This window comes from Ischnura elegans, chromosome 4 (genome assembly GCF_921293095.1).
Source record: "Ischnura elegans chromosome 4, ioIscEleg1.1, whole genome shotgun sequence".
Classification (NCBI taxonomy): Eukaryota; Metazoa; Arthropoda; class Insecta; order Odonata; family Coenagrionidae; genus Ischnura; species Ischnura elegans.
The window spans coordinates 35,466,973-35,494,380 of NC_060249.1; the positions used below are offsets into that span (position 1 = coordinate 35,466,973).

The 27,408-nt window shown below is 39.8% G+C and overlaps 1 protein-coding gene across 4 annotated transcripts in view; it reads left to right on the plus strand.

The window, feature by feature from the left end:
- LOC124157268 (chromatin-remodeling ATPase INO80) overlaps window positions 1-27,408 on the plus strand; it is a 189,290-nt gene that overhangs the window by 42,178 nt on the left and 119,704 nt on the right. For all 4 annotated transcript variants that reach the window (XM_046531843.1, XM_046531841.1, XM_046531842.1 and 1 more), the window contains exons 21-23: window positions 11,170-11,297; window positions 11,441-11,535; window positions 12,149-12,221. In XM_046531843.1, the coding sequence (XP_046387799.1) occupies window positions 11,170-11,297; window positions 11,441-11,535; window positions 12,149-12,221 (296 nt within the window). The remainder of the gene's footprint in view (window positions 1-11,169; window positions 11,298-11,440; window positions 11,536-12,148; window positions 12,222-27,408) is intronic.

Below are 27,408 nucleotides of genomic sequence, written 5' to 3' on the forward strand. Positions count from 1 at the left end.
TAGATTTCGATCATCGGAAAATAATGTAGCCTAATCATGCCGGATAACGTGTTACGCAAACCATTTTATCACTTTCATTATAATTGGCAGCGAAAGCGGTTATTTGTAATCTTATCCGTTTGTTTTTATACATGAGCTGTAACGGGAATTCTCGTGCGCCAGGGAAGAGTGCTTGATTCGAGTGTATTCGATTCTGTGGCATTCTCTAAGCTCTGCATTAAACCTCTATAGCAATCGATTATGATAGGCAGCTTGATTTACATCATGAAACCGTTCAACGTATCATCGCATGGAAATCATTCATGCAGTATTGCGTACTTAATACTATAAATCAGGAGTTACTTAGCGCTATCGCATTCCAGCATATTCGTTTTCCCCATAGTTCTCATGTCATGCGTTTTGATGTTGCCTTAACCTTTTGTACTTGCATCGGATTTTACCGAATTTGCACGAATCGGATACGAAGTCAACTCAGACACCTCTTTCGGAACTCCTTGATAGAGGAACTTAATTTTCCTGGATGAATTGTGTGAAATCTTAAATATAATAATATTAGTTGGATGAGGTATTGCTATATTCCCACTTGAATAGCACTCAAAAATGCTAATCGTTTGATTCTGTGGAAATATTGCAGTATATTTTAAACTGATATTACGCATTAAAATATTGTGGATAAGTGCTACCATCTTTTATTTAAATATGTCGCAAACTTCCACCATATAACGCCTGCGTCTGTTGAACTTAATATAAAAAACTTCCACCGCATCGTACCAATATCATACTGGATAGTAATAATTGCAATACTTATTGACAATTATTTCAGTTGCAATTATATTATTTCGCATTATTGGTATTATCTCGGGGTGTATAAAAACCGATAAAATTAGCTGGGGAATGCTAGTATGTCAGCTTATATTCACCATTCATCAATGTACAGACTCAACCATCCACTTGGGCTGTATAAAAGGCGAGAACTGCGCTTTTAAATGCATGAAAAAGCTACGTTAATTTTTAATACTGTTGGGGTAAACATCTTCTTAGTATGAGTAATAGTAGCGGGTATGAGTCAGTTGGAATCCCTTATCGTAGGAGTTGAAGGAATAAAAACTTTGCTTTTTCCTTATGGTAATTTATTTTGTCCGACCATGGTTTCGTTGCAGCGTAACATTTTAAAAATGGAATCATTCGCTCTGCTCTCACTCACGGGATCATGTGAACAAAAATGGAACACGATCTAATTTTTATTTAATGATCACGCGCATGGCGGTTCATTCGCGAATTTTTCCGTTAAGGCCGATTTACATGAGGCACGTACTTGCACAATCTGACGTGTGTACGATGGAACAGTCAAAATTGCGTCGTGTGAAGCGGTGATTTGCTAGAACACATGCGAGAATGCGTGGACGTGAGATGGCATAATAGCCCCTGTTCTAATTTCGTTCATGCATTCGCGCAATTCCACGCCATTTTAGTAATTAATGCAGGTCTAACCTGCGCAATTCCGTGCCCCGTGTAAAACGGCCTTTATACACGGCGAATGATTTCCAGATGTGAAGCGAATTAGGCTGGGAGCAGCTGGAGACTCGGAGGCTGCGAGCTAGGCTTAGATTGCTTGAAAAATTGAGAATGGATATCTTTAAGAGCCACACGGAGAACGTAATAATATAGCCCCACTATATTTCCAGGTCCGACAGAAGCGATAAATTAAGAGAGATGCTTTGCCGAACACATAGATATGGGAATTCGTTTTTCCCCCGAACCGTAAAGGGCTTTAATAAGTGCCTGTCGTTATTTCCTTAGAGCACTTCCTTTTTATGTAAGATCGACTGGTGTCCTAACATTCCCTGCCACGCGCCTTTTAGGCGGCTTGCGGGGTATTATGTAGATGTAGATTCACATGATCATTCACCGTGCATAGCAGCCTTTAGATTGATGCAAATAGGGAATGTGCGCAAAAATTTCCGGCGTAAACAGGCCTTTGCCTGTCCATCCACGAGATGAAAGCGGAGACGTCGGAAGTGCATGATGATGCATCCTACTCCTCAACTCGGCTGGGAAAGAACACAGTGCGCCGACCTTAATTTTTTCGACGGGACGGCCCCATCCGTACTGGGGGCGGGACTCTCACGAGTCTATTGTTTTAGCCCGTTGCGAGGAGAACCCTCGTCGCCAATATCACCTTTTTACCTCGAAGCATGTCTCGAGATCAAAATCCACGTAAGATGAGCTCCTTACCGCCCGACCCTTTTAACCTTTCCTGTTTTGAGTGAAACTCATATGCACCCAGGAGGGCTGGGCCCTCTTCCCTCGCGGAGAGAGCTTGCCGTTAATTAGTGCATCGCCGGAAGATTACTCAAGATGCACCGCGTCCCAAGTCGGGGAAGAAAAGACTCGAGTTACAAGTGATGAGAGCCATGGCACCATGGCACTTCTTCTTGCCCACCAAATGTAGGCCAAGGGCAAAGTTAATGCAGCGTGAGACCGGAAGATGCAGTTTTCCCGCAAAGATCTAAATGAACAGATGCGTAGCTGAATATTTAATACTCGTGAGCATCTCGTGAGCTTCGGACACCTCACCCTGCCGTTCCCAATCATTTAAATTCGCCGTTGGTGATGTACGTATTCAACAGCAAATACGTTCAGCGGTATGTTCAGCAACATACGACAGTGCTTTTTTATTATAGCTCTTCAGTCTATTGTTGGAATTCTTCGTTCTCTCAATATTCCATGTTCCAGCCCCCTATGATACCCCTCTCTTCAAAATAACAATGCCAACACTAATTAGATTTCGTAAAATGTTCTCGGGATCGCCACCGCATCAGGAACTGCATAACTGCCGAATAAGTCAAATATTTTTTCATGGCGTGCTTCATCCTTTGGTGTATTTAACTTTGCACATGTGCGCGTGACTGCGTACAAAGTCACTTGTTTCTGCAGTGCTTTGGATAACTGCCGACGTTTCGATGTCCGATTCGGCCATCGAAACGTCGGCAGTGATGCAATTCCGTTTTTCATTTTATCGCGAAAATTAGATATCGCCATTTAAAAATCTAAAATCGTGAACTACGTACTCCAGGAGTAATAATCTTCCGATTTAGGCAATAAAAAAATAATAGGAAACCACCCTTTTGGGTAAATAGGAGAGCAAAAAGCAGCCTTCTAATTAGTGTTGGCATTGTTGTTTTGAAGAGGGAGGGGTGGCTTAGGGGGTTGAACATGGAATATTGAATAGTGCTTGTAAATTAAAGTAATCGTGATAGTTTCATGTATGTGCAATCACAGTTTTTCGCTAAAAATTGGCCGAAAACCATCCGATATATGTTCGCGCCCCCTAATGTATGGTAGTCCTGAATGGGCCTGCAGGGCGTACTTACAGTATTACGTTCCCGTGTAACGTAATACAGAACTGAACAAGTACCAGTGAGTTTGCTAAAACATTTCACGCACCCTAACCGGTAAGTGAACTGTATTAATATTATCCCGTTCGGAATTTTATAAATTCTATGATATGTAGATAGGAAGTTTTACCTTCATTTCAAGAAATCCCTCATAAAGAAAATATGTGGTTATGAGAATGGAGAAAATTCAATAATTACATTTTTGAAGTCTAATCTTTCTCATCTAATTAAGCTGACCTTAGGCCACAATTTTCACTTACTACTGGGCGTATTTGGTTGAATTTGCTCAGTGATAACTCAGAAAGTAGCATGGAAAGATTACTGCAATTTTTATAATGATTTCTCAATTTTTCTTATCTATTTTAATATTATAAACTCACCTCGTTCCATTCCAACTTTTATATTTACGCTGCCACCCTTTTCACCATTTCCCATAATTCTTAGGTATTCTTTAGTACAATAAAACAGTCATTCACGAAATGATGAATGGAAACTTCGATTAGCTCAGGGAAACATCTCATAATAATCACACATTTAAAATACCTAAGTAATTCGGTAATAAGGTTCGGAAAGTTTCCTTCGTTTGATAGGGGAATAACAATCCTTATTTAAGCCAAGCGCTACCTGCTAACAGGGTACTCAGCTACCTGCTAGCCGCCTGCGTCGTATCAGCATTCAAGGCTCGCCCCAAGGTCACCTCACACGCCGACAGCAAGAACCAGAAATACGTCACACGGACTTTTCCCATCATTCCTACTTAGCTGTCGCATTTTCGCGCGCTTAAAATTTTTCACTTTTCGTTTTATCGCGAAAAATAGATGTCGTAATTCGAAAATCTAAGAGCGTGAAATGCGCACTCCAGGAGTAATAATCTTTCGATTTTGGCAATAAAAAATAATAGGAAACCAGCCTATTATTATCTATTTTTTCCGCGAATGGGTTCGCTGTGGAATGTTCGCAGACTATGTAGCAACGACTGTTATCAGTGGACGCATGTGCGTTTCAATATGATTATCAACAGTTACAAATTAACCACGAGTTGTCCACGAGTTAATTAGCCTCACGACTGCGATTGCGCCCCCAGATCCGCGTTTATCTCTTTCCGAGTATTGTGAGTTGATTATTCGAATTTCCAGTGTCTCAGCTTTGAGGAAGTAACCATTTATCGCTTCTCAGCTCCGTATATATCGCGTCACATATGTATCGTAAAGCGCTCTGGAACTTTCATAACAACTGAGGTTGATAACGTGTCTTTCTTCGTCAATGTTTGACTTCCCCAGTTTAGGTACCGTCTCTTATTCTAATTATGATAGTTGTTTAAGCAGATTTGAGTGTAATTACGTTTATATTCTCTATATAAATGAAATTATTGTTTGTTTTGTCAACATTTGCTTCACATTTTCTTTCTATTTGGTGGTGGTTTTTATTGCCTATCGAAGGACCGCTGACTTTTGATAAAAATCGTAATGAAGTGGTTGTGGTAGCCTAGGTCTATCATCGATATCATCCATTACCACCTAGTCGTCGAATACAGAAACTATCGATGATTAAAAACTTTAAAGATTCATGTATCGAAGCCATAAGTGGAACAATGAACTGAAAACAATTGACAGCTGGTCACTCTATACCGTGCACATGTATCAATCGAAGCCAGACCGAGAACTTCCAACATAGCTGTATACTATGCATATTAAATGGGAAAATGAGCAGAATTGTAATGTGAGGATAGCAATTTTTGCACCAATTAGACTGTCGTATGGGGACCCAGTGTTGTATAATCCAAGTAAAAGTTTATTCGGAGGTTAATGAACCGAGAAAAAAAATCCCTCGACGGTCGAAGAAGCTCAATGTCATGAATTCTATTGTGGAGGAGGCATCATCACTCCGTTATTTAGAGTTGAGTGAAATGGGATAAGATTGAATGGATTAGTGGAAAAATAATACAATCCTGGTTTATTTTTACCGTATTTGCTCGGTCAGATTGCACAGAGTGCACGCGTGAAGTTGCAGGAGAACTCTGCCTTTGAATCTGAGGTGGATCCTCCCTTCTACAATTTGCTGTCGTGGTTGTGTCCAAGAATAGATGTGCCAACGCGTCGTGGCATTTGTTATAAAACACGCGAATTTTATGTCTTACGACTCGCGCTCATAATTTCTGCAATTCATATTCCTCGTATGCTCTCGAATGGTCTCCTTGCGTGCATGACCTCTGGGTTGGTTCTCAAGTTGTCGTCGGATATATTTAAGACCCTCGTCTCTTCGGCGCCGTCACTGAATAAGGCCCTCCGCACCATTCCGTCTGCTTCTTCATCCTAGGTGACTCTCTCACATTTTATTTGGAATCGAATGACCTAGGAAATACGTCGGGTCAATCGGGAAGGTCACGAGAAAGATTGTTCTCCAGCCTCCTTCGATGAAAGCCGTTGAATGCGGTCTAATGAGTTGACGTATTGGAGGGTAGCAGGGTTAACTTATGTTAGTGGAAATATTTAACTTCTTCAATGGATTGGAAGCAATGATAACTTCCAGCACGAACTTGTTTCTTAAGATATTACTCTCCGACCTAGGATTCGGCACCTAGTGCTACTTCACCTTGATATTACTGAATTCTTAGTCATTGTTTAACCCTTTCTAACCCAAAGCTGATTCTGGGGGAAATCAAATTTCAAGATTTTTTCATTTTGAAAACTTGAAAATTTTAGGCTCAACGATAATCATCCTGTCAGCCAAATATGTCTTCATGAAAATGAACACTACAAAATAATAGCAAGTTTAGATATCTTCTAAATAGAGCTGAAAGTTTAAACATTTTTGATGTTGCTTAGAAGCAACATTGAGTTATAGATGGTTAAATATGGTCCCGCATGGAGTTTTTTTTTAGCCACTTGAGCGCTCTTTTCCATTTCTGCGCTGTTGAGTTGATCTGTAAACCTTATCTTTTGAAGTTTGGTAAAGTTGTAGATATTGATGTGGATCATTCCCATATATCCATTTCCTATCTTTGTCACGCGATAATTTTAAGTAAAGTTGCATCTGCTGGTCATTAAGAGCTCGCAAACATAATTCAGGTATTGTCGGGACATTCCATTGCCGGGTCTCGTGACGGTCTCCCTTCACATCTCAAAAGCCGGTCCAAAGATCGTTCTTCCAGAGATCATCACCTTTTATGGAAGCCTTCGTGTTGGTGCGTTTTATCTGCAAGTTAGAGTTCCTTTTAAAGGGCAAATAAATTAGTGGACCACTTTAGGCCGTGCACCTAACTTCGGCTCTTCAGAAAATCACTCGTGCGAGTTCGGATTTTGCCGGAGATCATATTCCGGGGATCAAATTCGCTAGGTCGTAAAGATAAGGGCGATGCTTCGACTTGCGCCTGCTCGCTCATAATGGAAGTGATCTCGGAAAGTACATAGAGGAGACCCCACTCCGTCCCGTAGAAGGTTGATAAATGTGGCCACTCTGGGCGCATTTTAATATGCTTTCGATGATGACCACTGGGCGACTATGTGGACAGAGCGATCTATTCGCTCTATTGAGTAGAATATATGCATTTTTTATACTCTGGGCATCGCCCTTGGAGCAAAACACAATTTACAATGTTAGAACGTAGGTTTCCGCGGTGATGGTCTGATCTCTGCATTTCTTCAGGGTTTTCTTCCGCGTCAGCTTGTTTATAGACAACTGTTTCCTGCCAGCGTCTTCAGGTCGAAGGTGTCGGCTGTTGATTTCTGCCTCGCTTATATACCCTAGGCTGGATGGGAGTTGCTCTGTGATTGGCTGTCTGACTGGGCACTTCTCTCCTCGACCTGAAGACGCTGGCAGGATAGCCAGCGAAACTGTTGTCTATAAACAAGCTGACGCGGAAGAAAACCCTGAAGAAATGCAGAGATCACAATTTACAATGATTGGCTCATCATAAAGCTCAACAAGTACATGGGAAATGAAAAAGAAGTAATAACGATAAAGCAGTATGATTCAGAATAATAACGAGATAACAAAGGAACTTGGATTTAAATGTAACTACGTACAAAATATCCAGGCTGTATTTTAGTAAGCAGAGTTTAATTTGCTCTGCATTGAGAAGAATCATGTAAAATTTATATTTGAATGCACGAATGGAGTCCATCTGTTTTAAATCCTCAGGAAGAGACTTCCAAAATTTAGATGCGGTAACAAGAAATGATTTGTGATTGGCATTTTTACGTAGAATTGGATAACGTAAAGAAAATTCCTTTGTGCGAAATGTCAGCTGAGTGGTTTCGGATCTATTCTTAATCATTTCCATGCATGTCTATATTCTTAAACACTATAGCGCTCGCGATAGCGAGGAATAGCATTGAAAGGTTATGAATTTGATGGATTACATCGTTATGTATTTACATTTTAGTGAACAGCCTTAATTTAAGCAAACCGGGACTAGCCACGGTGATAACTTCACGGAGTCACCGGCAATGCACAAATTGTGCCGAAAATCCAGAGAGAAAAAAATCATTCGCCTCGACCGGCATTCGAACTAGGATCCCCCAATTTTCGGTCGAGCGTTTTAGCCAGGTAAGCTACCGAGGCCCGACTGGAGAGTTCTGTATTGTAATGTAAGTGGAAGTTGAATTATATTTGACTAAATAAATATCTCACGCCCGGCACCCAGTGGGAATGATGGCGTCAAAATTGAATTAATAATAATAATTACTCTTTATTGGGTGAGATAGGGAATAGAAAGTCCCATCTTCCAATTACCCTCGTCATTCATTAAATGTTTGCAGTTTAATATATTGTCAAGTTACCTACTCTTTAAATTTAAGGTAGTCAAAAAATAACAATAAAAATACAAAGTGAGCCAAGTTATATTTAAGTAGTGTAAAAAGATGTGAACAAACGTGAGAAAAGCCTACGGGTATTCTTTCGTCCTTATTCGTTCCACACAAGAAATGGGGAGTGACAAACCTGGGAAAACCTACTGAGAAAGAGCTAACATAAACATGGATGTATACAATTACAAGAAAATATTATTATCAATTAAAGTTTCGATTTAAATACAAGAACATACGAAAGAATTGAGGTTCGATGAAAAAAAATCCTGGTCCGTACTAGAAATTACAATTAAAAATGATTTTCCAACTTTATTGAATGTTATAACTTTCCACAGAAGGAAGAGGTGGGCAAATTGAATCCTGCACACCCCTTATTTGGTGTAACTATTGCCCGAAACAAGACAATTTTCGTTTTCGCATTTAACAACATGTCGACCAGACCCTACCACGTATTTGCGGCAAGATTTGTAGGAGACACACGAATTTATGTGCGCTTCTAATGAATTATTCGGTGCCGAAACTCAATTTGTCATTTTATTCCAGGACGAGCCAGGGAAGTTCATCTCTTCGCCTTTCGTTGATTTCCTTCTGAATTAATAAAGCGATTATAAAAAATCTTCACCCGCAGTTATCTCATGAAAGACGATCGTTTAATAGGTAAAAATATGCCGACATTATTTTACCTTCGTAATGTCGCGTTCGTGGTTTTCGATTTCTTCAGAGTGGCAAGACCTCGGAGGAAGGCGTCTTTTAGGAAGTTAGGGCAAACTTTTGACTTTAATCAATTCGTGTCGATGATTATCCAGATTGGTACTTCGTGACCACTCTCACTCTTTCGGCGTACGAGCAATAGGCCGATAGCTATCACGGTTTGCGAAGCGGGAGTATCGTTGGCTCCCACGGTGTTTGGGCCTAACAGGTCTCCTTACCCTATAATATTTTTGATACCCCTTTCTCGATCAAAATTCGCGTACCAAATAATGACAGTGTTGCATTTTATTTTTTAGCTGATGAGTTTCAGTGCCAAAAAACCATTTCTCATTAAATAGAAACTTGAAGCTTGTACGTGGTGGAAGGGTCCATATTATATCAATAAAAACAAAAAATAAAGAAGTAACAAAGTGCGTTTTATTGATTATACAATTTCTCATAATTTTAAGGTTTGGTTGAAAGCTTTATGGAGAACTGAAAATGCTTAAGTTTTAATATTGGAAATAGTGCGTTTTTCCCTGCCTTTGTCCAGTGATTATCTTACTCGGGGACAAAGAATACGCGTATTTAAACTCCCTCTCGGCATCATCTGGCCTCAGCCTTAAATGGTCTGCTCTTCGCAGCTCCTTACGCGGCGCTCACCCCAATACTTGCCTGTATTTAAGTGTGTGCTCTTCTTTGGCCTTAATACTTCGACATCTTTTTCTTAGGATGCCCAGCTGTAGGTCATTGTTGTGGCAACCAAGTTACATTATCGTTGTTATCTTATTCATTTAAATTTATCGATGAAGTTTCTTATCCGTTATTTTTAAAATCCTATTTATTTTATTAATTTTCGCGCCTCTACTTGGGTATCTTGCTATATTCAACGCTTTCCTCTTAAAGTGTACACCTTTTGACTGATTTCTTTCCGCCGTCACACCGTCCGAGATGGGTCGACGAGTATTACTTTTGATGATAAGTTAGGCGCGTATAGTTAGGGAAAAACTAATCGGGAAGTTGATGAGTTCTTAAGTTTATTTTGGCTGTGTTCTGGAAGTTTTATTGGATTAAGGCGATAACTATGCCTATGCCCTAAAATAATGTAAGAATGACTGCGAAGAAAATAGTATTTGGAGGAATTTTCCGTTTCTGTCTATTTTTCTTTTTTGAAAACTAGTGGGATCAAATGTTCGGGGTAACTGATTTTTTACTATCTGGTGCGAAGTCTTAGAGGACCTTTAGCTCTTTCAATCTCTTTTTCTTCTTCTTGATTAATACTGTGCTGTTCCTTTTTCTTATCGAAGTTAGTTGTTTCCATCGCATTCCATTCTTTGGGGATTACCGACCGGCGGTGTGGGGTCGGTGTGAGATAACTGTGGGGATTTAAGACTTTAGGAAGAATAATGGGAATCCATGGGAAAGGAATTGGATCGTCCTTCAGTGAAGTAAGGAAAAGGATTTCCTCCGAGAGTTCCTCCCTTGATAAACCCTTCCGAGAACCCTTGATCGTTTGATCCGTTGGTAACTCCCTCTAGATTCTGTGGATTTCATTTAATGGACCTAGACCTGCACCGACGCCCTAGAGGGCTCACGTTAGGTTGAAATCCTAATCCTTTCTTCCCATTGCCCTCAAAAGTTTCCAGCAGTGCCTTCAGCTATAGAATTTCTCTGAGGGGTCGGCTTGAGAATGTAGGAAGTCCGGAATCCCAAATGCTGCGTATTTAGTGAGAGATTGGACGTGATCCCAAGTACCTACCATGAGATTGCAGGTACAAGAATCCGGAACTTCACTCTCTTGTAGTCACTAAAGTATTTACGTCAATATTAGAAATCTATTTCAATATGAATGGTTCTTTTTTCCGTTTCCATAGTCATATTTCAAGAATGAGCTGTAGAGCTAAGAAAAAGAATATTAGAGGTATTGCAGCAAGTTCTTCGTAAAATGACGAATTTTCGATTTATTATTATAATTATTTATTATCGATAATATTAAAATCTATTTCATTGTCTCTCCACACAAACATACTTAGTATGTTTGCGTGGAGAGACAATGTTAAAATACTTTTGCGATTTTTTTCACTAGAGAAATGGAAAGGGAATTTATATAAGATGTCGGGGAGTCTGGTTCCAACTACTGTAAACTGAAATAATTTTTCTGTCAGTTTATTGTTTTCTTTTCATTGATTTTTACTACACTTTTGTTTACTTTTAGCGTCTCTAAAGTTGAAGTTGTATTTTCTGCATCGAAGTATGTTTTATTTTACTTGCAGACAAAGAGACCCTGGTTAGTGATGCTGGAAAATTATCAGTATTGGATAGCCTGTTGACAAGGTTGAAGGAACAGGGGCACAGGGTACTCATCTACTCTCAAATGACAAGGATGATTGATCTCTTAGAGGTGAGTAATTATATTATCCACGAGCGGTATCGCAGTGAGTGCACTGATCGTACATGAATTGATCAATTGATGGTCTAATGAAATGAAATGTTACACTTAGATTCAATATTTAGTTAACAGTTTCTTTGTCGTCTTTGTTGTAGGAATATATGTGGCATAGAAAGCACACATATATTAGATTAGACGGTTCATCCAAAATTTCTGATCGTCGGGATATGGTTGCTGATTTCCAAGCAAGGTATGTTATACTTTTTCATTTCAAGTTGTTTAGTCTAATGGAAGAAGTGGTCAGAAATTCTGTAACGGATTTTTCATTATTTCTCTTGCTTCAAGCACTCAATATTGTTATGTGAATGAAATCGCCTCTTGATATGTTATCATTATGGAATTATACATATTAATTGATTTTAGAAACCCCATTAAAATTGTTATAGTTTTCGCTTTTTGATGTTGTCATTGCGATGTAACTATTCTTGCATTATGTGTCTGGTTGTATTTATATTTAAATTTTTTCAAAAGATTTCTTTTTATATATCGGCAGTTCAAAAATGAGTAGTTATTAACCTACGATAGGCCTGATCCTTTAAATCCTTCCTTATTCCCCCTAGTTTAAGGATCTTTGTTTCGTTATCAAATTTATTTTCGATTATCAGTGTCTTATTATTGTAGTGCGTTGTTTAATGAATGGGGATGAGTTCTTAGCTTTGCTAATAGCCAGGTCCCAGGTTTAAACCCTGTGATTTTTATAGTTAAATAATCTATAAAACGGCACACATTGTATTTTGTGATTTTTTAGATGCACAAATGCATTCATCGACCTATTTTGAGGCATTTTGTATTCTCTATTGCAGGGAGGATATTTTTGTATTTTTACTTAGCACGAGAGCTGGAGGCTTGGGAATCAACTTAACAGCTGCAGATACGGTAAGTCACAGTTAGTAATTTTATGAGCATAACCGAAAAGGAATCCTTTAATTTAGGGCCAGAGAATCGTGTGTGGAAGATAACTTAGCGAATAGTACGCAAAAAGTTGTGATGGATATTTTTTGTATGATTTGTAATATTCTGGAGAGCTTGTAAGAGAACGTTTCTTCTGCCTTAATTGTATGGACTTAAACCTCAGGTGTTGCATTTTAATGGTGCCATTTTTTAAGTGTCATCTCATTTGTCGCATTTCATGTGCCGTGGTGTGCAATTTCGATTTTATTTTGTTCCTGGTATTTAAAATTGTACTTACCTAATATTACTATATCGATGGCTAAGTTCCAACAACACGTATCTCATAAATAGCAAATTTTGAGGAGAGCAAAAAAAAAACGATTAAGTTTTTTACTTGTACACTGAAATTAAAAACAAAAAGTTCATAAAATTGAAAAAGAAGCATTCATTTGAAAGCTAATAGTTGTTTTTTGCTTGTATTTTACTTTAAATGTCATGAAACTTTGTTTAAGACACCGGTCTCAAATCGGCCGAATTTGAGATACCTACGTGTGGTTAGAACTTAGCCATCGATATGTATGGGGTGAATAGCGGTAGCGAGTCCCTGGTTTAAGTGGAGTGTTAATTCATGGAGTAGATTTTCACCGCGTCAAATACATATCTCCTCACCTATTTTCTTGTAGGGACAACATATAATATGTATTTCGTTGTAATTATATCAGAATTACTATCGGTTATCCACTCTTCCTCTTTGCCCTTTGCTCATGGATTCGTGAAGTTCTTTCATTCAGGCGCATTCGTTTTGTCATTTCGTGAAGTGTTATCAGAAAGTCGATGATCAGTTATAATTCAGTTAAAAATGGAGGGTTTCCTTAATATGCATTGTGAGTTTCGGTTGAATGGCAAGATGTTTAAAGAGCGCCTAAGTATTATATACTTTTTTATTATTACGTTTTTTTGTTAAATGCTGGAAAAGGCGAAGGATAAGCTCTGTCTCATTGAATATCATATCCACTATTTTCCCCTCAAACATTGTTTGAAGTGTTTTGCGGCATAATCCTCCTAGTAGAGCAAATTTGCATTAACTAAACAATATTCCAGTTCACATTTTTGTTATTTTGTTTCTTCATTCTTGTCGTAAATTTAAAAAAAATTGTATTAAAAAATATGTTAAATTATAAAATTTATTAAATATTTAAAGGTTTGGATTCTTGGGGCAGAAGCCTACTTTTGTAATTAGTATGACACTGAAAAAACAAAATTATTCTTATTGTTGGCTGCACGATTGTGTTCCGATTGAGATATTGTTTCATTTTATGTTAAAACTCATTTTTTATAAATAATGACGCCTATATTTATGTCTCTGCTATTTCTGTTCATTCTCTCTAATATTTCCATATTCCAATTATTTTTTGCGGTCGTCAGTGATTCGTTTTATTTTCTTATTTTTACCCGGTATAAGTCGTTACCATAAACTTAAAAGTTCCCCAGTATCCTCTATGTATTCTATCATGAACATTGAATACCTTCTCTCGAATGGCAAATGGTGAAAATAATTCTTTTCATCGATTGAAATTTGGTCATAGTATAAATTGAGAGTTATTCGTGTGCCTAGATATTAAATTTAATTTGCTGTCAAATTGTTCATAATTTTTCAGAAATGATATTTGTTAAATCTGTGACATTGAAGACGCCGAGAAAGATTTTCTCCTTACGTTAATACGAAATTGGTTTGAAGTTAAATGTGTCTATAACCACACATTGGAAGGTTAATGCAGCTATAACATGTGTCTGGTGCCTCCCTATTCCACCTAGTAATTATGAACGATAGGCGATGTAAGGAATTTGGGAGCTTCTCGAGAGAGTTATCCGAGTTTGAATGCGGGCGGCGGCGGCGTTGGTTGTAAGGAAGCCAGAGGGCCCGAGTCTGGAGGGAAGAAGAAGGACGCGTTTTGGCTGGGAGCAAATGGAATAGAAAGTCGGAGATAAGGGATAGAATGGGAAGTCGTGGGGAGTTGTCTGTGGGAGGGTTCGAGCGAAAGAGATGTCAGATGGAGATAGCGCTAGCAAACGGAGCTTCCATAAAGGGTTATGCGTTTTTGGGGAGGGCGAAGTGAAAAGGGAAGGTAGACACTTTGGAGAATGGAGCGGGTAAGGCAGATGCAGACGTGATCTTCGCTTCGAGGAGTGCGCTCCATCGGAGAAATGATAAATGCGGAAGAGAGGATTCCATTCTGAAAGCGAAGGAGCCGTGGTTCTCCTCATTGAATGGGCTGGATGGAAGGATTTTTGATGAAGGAGATGAAAAAGCATCTACCCGTTAGAGATTGTGTTGATAGCGAGGAGTTGAAATCTTGTCTAGTTTTGCCGTCAGTTTCTGTTACGCTGTTTCCGGTCTAGTACACCACGATGTTAGTCAAATTCAAAGTAGGCTTGCTATGGCAAAGCTCCCAGAGTCAGAGAATTCTATTAGTTTTGGACCTCGTGGGCAGGCCCGTGCTGGGACACCGGGACAAATCCTGGTGCGCCCTCCAGACTGGAAATCTTTGGCGCCCTCATCTTCCGAAACTGAAAAATTTTACACTCAGAATACCAGCATTGATCAGTTAAATTGATTTCAATGATGTCTCATGTAACAGCATAATATACACCGTCTTGAATAAAGAAAGTAATAATTAACTTAATCGACCAATTTAATCATCTCTCATTTGGGATTGGTTCAATTCATTGGTTTATTATTTTGTACGTTGTATAAGCTTGTGAAGGAGCTGCCTGATAGATAAATGGGTTGCTGGAAATGCACAGATAAATTTTTTTCGCTAAATTTTTAAAGGGTTTTGGTTTGAAAGACAGTAAATTGAGGCAAAAAATGCTTATACATCCTTCAGGAGTTGTGAGACCGGCAGTTGCTGTTTTTGGTTTCTGCTTCAAGTTGACTACAGCAAATTCTCAGCAATTATTTTATTCCTCAGTGTAGATATGTAGAATTTATGAATAAGAAATAAATACTTTTATGAATACACTGAATAGACGTTGGCTAGAATAATCATTAGCGTTTTGGCACTCAGATGTTAAGACACGCTTATCACTCACAAATCGTTTATTTATATTCATAAGTATTACCAAATATCCAGACGTGTAAGTTTCGAAAATTACCTTATTTATCTTTGTAAATGATCTCATTTATAAGTATTGTCGCGTTTGATTGTGCGTTTAAGTAAACTTACTAAAATATATATTTGTCAGGTTAGGCTTTAATGATTTAATTTTTTTTTAAATAGTATTGATTCATTTTGTCATGATGTAGATTTATGTAATATTCTCTCATATTGAATTTGAATGCGTCAGATTTATTTTCAGTCGGTGGTAATGGGGATAAGTCGTGTTGCCATAATATGGAGTGAGAATATCTAAAACCCTCTTAGTATTTTGGGCACCAACGGAGGTTTGAGAGCATATTTTATATCTTTGTATGTCTATGGTGAATATTACGCCTCAATGGGGAAGCATGGTTTGCTGCTTACCGGTTTCACTGAGTAGAGCATCATCAGGTGCCATAGGTATGTGCGTACCATGAGATACCCAAGAATAATCGTGATATGTATTTAACGATGTCCTTGAAGGGTGAAAATAGAGGCATTTACGATTTAAATTAGTGGATTTTGCAATGTTTTGATTTTGATAATCCAGTTCTTCTAGAACGTTACGTCATAGAATTTGATTTTTTAGGCAGTGGCATAGTTGTGCTGTTACTTGACAAGACTGTTGTCTTTTTTATCGAGAAATTATTATATTGAGCTTAGATCAAGATAATTTGATTAGTTATAACTCATTATTTTATGTTATTTATTTTTATAATATTATTTATCTTCATAAAAATTCTCCCTACGAAATGGTGTGATCATGGGAGGACTCTTTCTATCCACCTCTCCCCCAACCTTCTGAATCATTTTCTCGTCACGCACGATAGTGGACGTGATTTGCTATCGCTTATTGTAGTCATTGAGCGGCAATTATCGTTCAAAAATGAAATCGATTCGAACGAAAAGTTTTATTTTTGAGGATCACTGATTTTTCTCCGCTCTTTAATCGGACAATTGCGTACTCGATGTCGGACAAGCGCTGTTTGCTCGCTCGGTCGCGGCGTTGTTTGATCGAGGTGCCGGGCAGGAAACCCGTCTTCACCACGGTGACAATGCAGCGGCTATTGGTTTCGCGTCGCGAGGTAGTAATACACCGCAGACAAACGCGCGGCGGTGTCACCGCGGTCGACCAAGGGGAGAGGAAGGGGGGGGGGGGGAAACAGGAAGAGGAGGGTGGGGAAAATATGAGGGGGGGGTATGTGGTGGGAGGAGGAATGAATGGCTTGAATAATAGTGCGAGGGTGGGGTGGGGAAGTTAGATATGCGAGGGGGAAGTGGCGGGTCGAATTGGGTGCGGCCCCATCAAACCCGCGTGATGTCGTCCTTGCTAGGAATTCACACCCTTTAGCCTTCCCTTCCGTTCTCACACCATCTCTTTGCCTCTCTCCCATTCTCTCTTTCTCCTCTCTCTCTCTCTCTCTCTCTCCAGTCCCCCCCACCCGCGTCTTCCTCAATCCCCCGCTTCAGTGTCTTCTTGGTTAGTTCGTGTGGGCATCCCCACCGTGGCCTCACGTCCTCTCCATGGGTTGCCTTCAGCTCATATCTCTCCCACGCACCCCACCCTCCCCTCTCTCCCCCCTTCCACTTCCCATCATGCCTCTCCTCCCACAATTCTCCCCTCTTCCTCCTCTCTTTCATTCATATCTTGCCGTGGTAGGTGGAAGTGACGTCACTTCTCTCTTTCTCCCTCTCTCTCGCGATACATAGAGAGAGGGAATTGATGTGGCTCTTCATAATCGCCTCGTGACGTAATGGAATCGGGCGGGATTTATTGGTCGCGGTGTCGGCCGTTGGGAGGGTGGGGCGGAGGAGTGAGGCGTGGATATGGTCGTGTCTGCCCTTGCAAGGCAGCGGTCATTGTCTTCTCGGTGGGTTTATTTCGCAGGAGTGTCGTTTTCAGTAATGATGGTGCTGCTGATTTTTTTTGTGATTTAATATTAGAACTAGAACGGTGGTTGCAATCCGACTGTCGTTTTAAGTCTGTCCCCGTATTTTCGTCAACTAACCATCACGAAAACTGCGACCTAAAGCGGAACTCCGCGACCAAATTTAATGTGGCGAATCAAGGTGCATAGCAATTAATCTTAAGGTTCCTTGCCACTGAAGTAATCTTGTTAGCAACACATATGATAAGCGCTTTATCATTACTCGTCCCGGTAGGTTGGTATATTTGAGGACGCGACGAATAACTTTGATGATTTTCGCCTCGGAAAGGGTGTGGAAGGAAGTTTGAATAAAAACCCGATATCGGCATATGTCTGCTTTAAATGAAAGGCGCCAATGGGAGAAAGGCTTAACTTTGCGGCGTACAAACATATTTTTCTCTCTGAAGCATTACCTCCTGTTGGCAAACTTCTCCCAAATCCTTGGCATCGACTAAATCTGATTTTTAGGTTCACTACAGGGCAGTTTATTAAAATACAGAGTAAATAATATATTAAAAAATATTTACTGATGAAACAAAACCATGAGTCCTGTATAAAACGAAAATCACCTACAAGTCCCAGCCATGTACGTTTAGCCCTGGTCATCAAACAATTTTGAGCCTCCAAAAGCCTAATTCTGGACCCTAAACTTGTAAGAAATTCAACAAGAATTGTTTGTTTTTTGTTATTGCCAAAATATTCCTTCACCTTTGCATTTTTCTATCAGAAGTATCTGTCGGGTATGTCCCATATTTTGTACTTATGTTAGTGTATATGTACTTAGTGACCACATTTTTACGTTCCATTTGGAATTTTCCCATTCTTGATTTCTCGTATCGCTAATGCTCACGCCACATAAATTTGGCCTTCGGCTATGAATTAAAAGTTAGTGGGCCTTATTGTTACGCCGTCAGCTCCTATTAATTGCTATTTAATGAGCAAGTGTGCAGTCAATTGCCGACTTTACTCACAGTTAGGCTAAATATTTGCTTGTTTGACTTACAGCTTCCATTAAATGCCCTGTTGTTCTTTGCTCAGTTTACGCTCTCTTTTGATAGAGTAATCTGGGTTTTTTCAATGTTTAGAATTCTTGGTTTTATAGGCATTGAAAACGCGTTTTTGGTAGTGGAAAGAAAATTATTGGTTTTATAATTCACTGAAATCATAACTGAAAATATATTTCTGAGTTTTGAATTAGTTTTGTCGTGAAATTTACTACATTCGAATATATTCCTCTGCATGAATACCAAGTTTTCAATTGTTTAATAATTAATTAACTTTTATCTTTATAATTATATTTATGTTTCGCTCATAGGGATCTCACTTTGAGTTCTTGCTCCACGATTGCCGAGGTGTGGATAAACTAGATTTGTAATTGATATCAGTGGCGGATCCAGGATAGGGTCAAGGGGGGGAGGCTAAGTGGGGGTTAAAATTCCAGCAGTAGTGAGGGTCGGAAAAAAATCACTATTGTATCTAGTGTAAATTGGATACCGAAGTCCTCCCCATAGATCCGCCACTGATTGATATCTCTTTAAATACTCCTTTAGTGTTCTTTTTATAGTTTTCTACTCAGCACATTCAAATGGAATGCATGTCTGTTTTACATTACTGTAATGAGTAAGAGAGAGGCTGCGGGTTAAAATTCCTGGAATTCGCAGCCCTGCTAAGGTAAGTAAGGGGCGTTTGCTTCGGGGCCACGGTTAAATCCTATTCCTTTTTTATGGCACACTCTCGGCGAAAGTATTCACTCAATAGAGTCATTAAACAGTTATCTAAAAAAGCTATAATTAGAGTGCATGTTGTTAGCGTCTATCAATCACTGACTTCACCTGTACGTTGGTTTGGATTGATTAAGGTAGAGCTAAATCTTGGCGAAGCCACGAGCGTGTAAATAACATAAATTCAAGGTATTGAGCCTAGTTTTTTCCTGGGTCACTTAAATATATTGCGGTATTTTTCCTTAAGGGGTGAATAAGTGTGACTCGGGATTTGAACCCATGTCTCTTTGGATTGTAATAACACGCTCTGTCGACAACTACACCAGGATCCAGTGTTTTTGTCAGTTCATGTTGAATTATATGTTATGAAATTTGGAGCCGTCGAGTCATTGGAGTGAATGGGAATTATGGAGTGGAGCTACCGAAGTTACATACCATATCACTTAGATATTCAAACCGATTCTTGCTTTCCCGTTTCTTTACCGCTCTCAGACAGAAGCTCATTGATCAGGAAAGAAATATTGCTATGGGCATGATTTGAGTCGGCTATTTTTTGGTTGGGAATGACAACTTGACGACACATTCACTATAACCTTCCGTTACTCTGCTTGCAACGGTTATAATTTTCATAATTTTTCCTATCCATCGTCTCAAGGGCGTTGCCAAGTTCGAAAATATGCAAATCTTTCAACTTCGGCGCGATGCGTCGGAAGAGAAATAATGCGTGCCTCGTCGTATCTCTTTCCTCCCCTCCCTCCCTATTCTACCATTCATACTTCCACGGTATACAATTAGGGAAAGTTGGGATTTGAATCGTTAATGGTGTTTGCATAATTGAAAGGGGCCGAGGGCGGCGGGGGGGATGGGCACTCGGATTCCGTCGTCTCAATCATCCGTGTCACATGGCTCTGCGCATTTCATTTCTCATTTTTATATCCTCTCCCCCCCCCCTCCCTTCCCCAACTCACGTATCCCCTCTTCCCGTCGTCCCTCTTCTGCCGTCTTCTTTCCCACAGGCTACCTTCAACCCATCCCCTCGTCGTGTGTTTATGTTATTTTTTTTATTTCCCATCGTCCTCCCTACGTGGGTATCAGCTGGGGAATACGGATTAGCGTGCGGAGGCGGCTCTGGGAAGAGAGGAGGGCACATGGCATGGTTCTGCCGTCCGCGAGGCGCACAAGGATGAAATGTCTGGGTGGAACGAGTTCATCTGCGGTAATGAATGCCGAATCGACCCTAATACCACGGTTAAAAAAGTGGCGAGGAGATGGATTCCGGCAAAAAGCTAGAAATGTACCTTCTAAAGCGGCATAGGCTGAGGTATTTCTGTTATTAACGATTAAATAATCTACGCTTAGTTCCAAGTAGCTTTCAAGAATATTTTATCGTGCCAGTCGGGCGATATATTGTTGAAATCCTATCGTGTTTTATAGTACACTTAAGCCTAGTTTTTTAATGCTTGGTAAAGTTTTAGGTGTGAAAATCGAAGTTATTGAAATTTAGTTTTTATAATCATACTGTTAGATGATGTTGGTCTGATTTAGCGAGGATAACCAGGACTGTTCAGCACGTCCCAAGTTTCTTGTAAGGTTGCATTATTTCATTATTAATATTAGCCAAAAATTATAGATGAGTGGGAGGTCATTTAATGTGAGTGGAACCAACTATGTACCTTCGTGTCTTCGGGAGTTCATTTAATGTGAGTGGAACCAACTATGCGCCGCGTCTTTAAGCCTTGTATCTTATACATAGGCAACGTTTGGCCTGAATTAGCGTGGCTAATTACGACTGTCAAGCACGTCCATTTTTCCGCTTCCAAGTTTGTGAGAGTAAAATCGAGCAATAAGGCAATGAATAATGCTTTAGTTTTTAATTCTCAAAAAATTATTGGCTCGTTGCACAATTACTCCTATTTATTTGCTCCTTTCATCGGAAGATGAGCAATTTATTAATTCAATATTTTCTATTTCTCGTAATTATTGTTTAATGGCAAAGAAAATATTTTACCCTTATCAGGAACTTGTTTTCTAAGCGTATATGTTTTTTTACTGACTTAAGTGGAGGTTATTCCTTTGTTTTTGCCTTATTTGTCTAATTTTTGTTGTTTAGAATTTATTAGATTTACTGCTATTGTGAATCGCCTGCGTGGTGATTTTTCTTTTTTTAGAATGCTATCGTTACCCTCCCAGCTTCAGGATTTGGCATTGGAGGTAAATGTGTGTTTTCTTTTCCTTGATTCAACTGATATTCTTGAAATTACCAGATACTTGGTGTAGACTCAGTTGGCTTCCGTTTTTTAGAGAATGATGCAGAAGTGAATATTTTAAATGTTTTTACAACGCATTCACATTGCTCTCGCGTCTTATACTCGTTTTAGTGTTCTACGAAAGGAAGTTACCAGAATTATGTTACAATTCAACGACACCTTTAACTTTAACATCCCAGATTCTCGCGAGGTAAAGGCGGCTCTAAATGTGTGATTATTTAGATGGTGCTTTAGAATATTCCTTGCTCTGTCTTTTATTGCTATCGTTTACCATACATCTTTCCTTCCGGAAAATATATCAACTTTATGGCAAATCTATCCAGCGTGTTGCTGGAAACTCTCCAGGTTCGGATATTGCTGCAGCGACTCCCTATTCTAAGGCGTTTGTCTGGTCAATGGATCTTTAACTTGAAAACCTGTTCGTTGAATTGTTTCCCGTGCAACTGAGATCTTTCAACTTTCAGCCGTGAGATCTTTCAACTTACGGCGATATCGTTTATTGGGTCAGACAGTGATGTTTTGTTGTGTCATTGTGCTTCCTTTGTGGTGTAAAACTTCTGGATATTTCCCGGAAACTACTCTACAAAATAAATAATATAGATGCATTGATTTTTTTATTTGCTATAATGTAACATTTTGTCGTTTTTATTTAAAATATGTTTGGCATAGTTTAATCAATGTGCAATCATGTATCGCTTATCAGATATATTACCGAATTCATTTGATATCTGATGGCTTTTCTGTGACATTATCAAGGATTATCGTATCGTTCGTCTCAAAACCTAGGGATTACTGGGTCCATTAATAATGGCGCGAACGTGCGAAATAGGTTAGGGGTTTACCTGATATTGCGGAATTTCATAAGTGAAATCAGGTTTAATCCTTTTTTGCGTGAAAAATTGACCCAAATCGGCCGTAGGGAACAAAGACTGATTTAACTTACATGTACTTTGCTATATATCGTCTATATTGGTATCTGGGGACAAAACCCTGAATATGAACTGTCTTCTTTCATTTATAAAATGCTGAAAATACGGGGATACTTTTGTTTGTGAACATGCTACTTTAGAGAGACCCTTTAACGCATGATCAGTCCTTAGATTGGTCCTCATTGGTGGTCGTCGTCCTCCTGTGCAGAGAGAGGCACGTGTCTCCGTCAGTTCCCGCGCGTGGTTGAGCGCGGCCACTCTGTCAGTTCAAGTCGTGCGCTGGAAGAAGTGTAGGAACCGCGGAGGGCCGTGGAAGTCGCCGGTGCGTGCGGCGGCGGATAGCCGGCGTTGTCGTCGGTCGCTGAAGGTAGGAAGGAGGTGGACACCGAAGTTTTTCGGTCTGGTGGAAGGGGAATGAGTCGGTGGGGTGAGGGGCGCTGGGTGCGTGCTACTCATCTGTGAATACTTGTGTGGAATCGGATTGAGAGGAGGAGTTGTTGGGGGGGGGGGGGGGGGGGTGGAGCCCCAAGTTTTAGGGTGTGGGGCGAGAGTGGCCAGAGAAGTAGTGGGGGGGTTGGGGGTGGGTATGATCAGTTAGGTAGGTGCTGCCCCTGTGAATCGTCCTCACCTTGTTTTCACATAGGCTGTTGGCTCGGTGGAATTCACGACACGTTCCGATCCTCCTCCTCCGCTCCCTATACAGCCGCCATCCCTCCCAGTCTCTCCACGTCCTCGCCCCGTCCCTCCTTCGACTTCTCTGCCTCTCTACTTAGCTTTTCCACCCTTTTCGTCTTTATTGCCGTCCTCCATTTGCCTACTTCGCGCCCTCTGTGTCTCATATTTATATGTTCCATTCCGCCAAAATATATCCTCTTCGTTGGAGTCAATAAATGGAGCCATCCTACGCACTAGGGTTAGATTGCTTAAGCAATTGATAAACAATTTTGCATTTTTTCTGTATTTACTTCAGTTTTATAATATAAATTAATTTTAAGAATTGTTTTTGGTTGATAGTGAATGCATATATTTAAATTTTATCACATTCATTATTATATGATTATTGGTTGCAACATATTTGATTACTAATATTAACTGTTGGTGTCTTATAACCGCTCGCTGTGCGACTTGCTGGTTAAAATAACGTTGTTTTCGAGTATTTCTACAACATATTACGTTATTTAGTGAGGTTACTTTTCCCTTTCCTCGCCTTTCGTGTCCTTTGACCCCCTTTTCATCTTCTAGTATGTTCTCCAAATCCTTCTTCATTCTTATTTTCGCCTCATCGTGGGTTTTCCCTCCTGTTCTGATTTTGGTCTTCCGTCATTGTTTTTTTTTTCAACTCTCCCTCCTCCCTTAAATCTTGTGCCTCCTCTCGCCCATTTTTCGTCCAACGAGATTGCCATGCCTTCCATGCCTGCGCCTAGTTCACGTGACATTTTATTTATTTCCTCTCATCTTCTTTTATTTATTTATGTATATTTTGTGCGTCTTCTCCGTTCAAAGTCTTTCGTACATTTTATCCTTGGAGAGAAAAGGAATAGGTTTCGTTGATTGCTTTGCTTTATCGAGTGACTGATGTGATGGTGGGCTCTGGTCATGGACGTGCAAAGTCGGGTGCCTACATGTTTGTTTGTTTACTCATTGAACTGAATAAACATTGAAGTGAAAATGTAATCCTCATGGTTTCATTGACTCATTTTAAAGGAATTGGTTGGGAAAAGCGACACTTGGTGGCGACATTTGGAAATCTTATTTGGAATTACTAAGTTTTCGCTTTCATTTATTTAATATATTTTAAATCCTTTTTACCCTTTTAAAGCGTATTCTTTTCCCGTCAATGAAGTATGCATTAACGCCATTTAGTAATTCAATAACAATCTATTCATTCCGTGTCTTTCCTTAGCTTTAGGCAAAGGTGAAACATGGTGCTCTCATTAGTAAGCAAGAATTTGGTGGAGATGGAAATTTTTTCGTAGCAACTTAACATGAAACCTATTTTATTGAGCTGCCACCCGCTACTTTTCGCCTCGAGACAGTCATGTTGTTATTTCTTGTAGTGTGTAGAAGTATTTAGAGCAACAATTTTTGGTTTGAGACTAAAACTACTGATTTTTGGTACTCTAAAATCCTGGCAGTCAACGAAACGACGATATTTGTGCATGATTTTATTTTTTGAGCAGCACAATTAAAATTGTTAAAATAAAAAATTCAACATGACATCAGTGGAAGCTTGGCGCGCTGAATTGTGGTATTTTATACTTGATATGCATCTTAACTTGTTTTTTAAGTTGTCGCACTTTTGGCTGTGAAGAGGGCAATTTTAAACATTAAGGGTACTTTTATTGTGGACAGTTTTAATTTTGTGCTGACACGCGACATATCAAAGCAGCTGAGCCTTCGGAGTGACGGTAGAGGAATTTTATTTCCCGTATCCTGTCATTGTTGCCATAATTCCATTTGAGCTGAGGAATCGGACCACCAAAATGCCTTTTCAGTTTCTGGTTTGTGAATATCGTGAAATTGAAATTTCGTGCCGAGGAATCTTCAACGTTTATTCATTAGCTTTAATTCCCGCGATGTTTCTTCGTGAGCTTGCCACATCCCGTCTCTGATTTTTATAACGCTCACTCTGCTCTGAACTAATTCCTTTTCGGATGACGCGGTGAAAGTACTACTCGATTTTCTTTATTTTCTTTTTTCTAACGTATCGTTGTTTCTTAAATGAAAATAATGCTCACTTTTGACATCACTGAGTGGAAGGAAATTGTAACATTATCAATGAATGTTTTTGCAACTCATATATTCCCTATGTACTCTGTAATTCTTCAATGAATGAAACCTGCTGATTGTAATTTCATCGAAGTATATTACTCTACTGTTATTTACAAATATTGCAAATGACTGAAGGTACTGCTTTTAGATACCACTTATTTGAAAATTCCTTGACTAACCCCCGAATAACCTGAAAAATAAAAACGTTGAAAATTTTAGTGGGAAACCCGCTTCTCATTCAACTTGGTTTCGATGTCCGATTTGGTCGCATTACAGGTGACGATGCTCATGGCCATAGTAAAGTTGGCTAAACATCGAAATCTGTGCAATGGTCTACCAGCCCCGAGGATATTTAAAGGATTTAGTTTTCAACAACAGTGTGCTATTCTGTTAGCCTAAAAATAGCCTTTTCAATTACCCATGTAGGGTAACAATGTGAGCTCTCTCTAAGCACGAGTCAATTCATGTACCCTTAAGTCTCAATGTTGATCTCTCAACTCGGTTGGTAATCTGCGAATAATTCTTTCACAGTGATCTCCTTTCAAGCTACAGCCCTGTCTTCCTGAATCCCACGTTACAGGGTATCTGATCATGTCTAGGTGGTTATTTATGCGTGTAGATGTCTGCGTAATAATGCAGTGATTGACTTTGAGGAAGATCCGTGTTAACTCATCGAACGTGATTTGTTTCCACAAAGTGAGAAATAAACCGGCGTTTCTCGAATCGAATGAAATAATGTGATCTCGGATGTCACTCGGTGGACGTTTTTGTGGCGGGCATTATCATTCGTGCGGCATTACTCACGGCTTGCCTGGATAAAAATCGCAGTGACTCCTCACGAACCCATTGTGTGACACTCACGTTAGCCTGGGGGAGACGCTTAGAATATGTCAGTAATGCATATGCCATTCATATGAGCATAATAAGGTTTTAGTTTCACTTCTAGAGAGACACATTTATTCGCAGAGTAGAGCCTAGCTGCTAATTATAATTGCCCCCGCTGAGGTACTTTCTTAGGCTTGGCAACCTTTTGTGTTTTTGAGCATTTTTTCAGTGTAGAATTCCATCGTGAAGATACACGTGCGTGCCTTCTTATCGCCAGTTAAGTTAACAAATATGCGATTGACAGTCTTCGTGTGGAGAATGGGAATTTATCTCGATGATTTATGGCACTTGCGATGTCGAGTAGTATATTTGAAATACCTGTGAAAAACTAGCATTCGGCTTGTCTCCGTTTTGTACTATAGAAGGGTTATTATACTATCGGATCGAGCGTTTTATGGATATTAATATGTGGCTTTCTTGGGCAATTTTTGAGAGCGCAACGGTTTTATAGAAATCAAAGGCAGTGCCGGAACTGATGCCTTAGTAGAAGTACTCTTGTTAGCTAAGGAGCCTGGATGGCGTTGTGGACTACTCATATGCTCCCAAAGCCGGTTACGTCAAACGGTTCCACTGATTTTAATGAACCGATTATTGTTTGATTGTTACATTAGTGGAAATAACTTGAAGCATATTTTATTAATATTCCCGGTTTATACCGGAATCGGCATGTATCTATTCAACTACTGCACGGATTTATGTGAAAAAACTATCGTTTGACTCAGTTTGTTTCTATAAGTTCCGTATACAAGGTGCGTATCTACGCAACGGCTGCACCGTTTTAAGGGAGCAAACTATCATTCGACTCCAAGCGTTATTGTAAGTTTTATTGGCTATATGTCACTAAAATATCACTATCGGTTCAGAGCGGAAAATGTAATAAAACATCTGCTAAACAACTAGTCCAGTGAAGAAATTAGCCAATAAGAACATAACACGCTGGCTAATCCGCGGTTATTCCGTGAATAATGAATTTTTCTCGTAAAAAATCACCTTATTCAAGAGTGTACCGAATAAAAAGACTGGAGCTCACGGTCACTTGTGGCATTCGAATTTCGAAACCGTGCTCGGGTTCTTGAAAGTGCTTCTTCCCTTTCTCTTCGACCTGGCGGAGGAAAGGTCGTGCCGTATTTTTCCCACTATTTAAATTTCCGAGGGCGACTCGGCCTGATGGGGGGGCTGAGGAGTACGTGCGGATGCCTTCTCCCATGCCTTAGACCCAACGAGAGCACCCATTCATCCAATCCGCCTGGAATACCTGAGACGTGCGTCACGGTGACGCCAGTCCGTCGGCTCGGGCGCCGCCGCCGAGGGAGCACGGATCTCTCAGACAGGAGTCGCTCGCATCGCGGCGGGTGGCGGGATGTGGGGGTGTCTCTTCTTCTCCCATCAGGTCTGATTTATCAATGCGAAGACTTTCGTAACCTTGAATGTCCCGCCCTCTTAATCGCTACTTCGTTTCCAAATCTGCATCGTGTCCAGTTCTGGAAAAGTATTTTTTTTCTCATTTGAATGGTCGAGTATGATGAATGA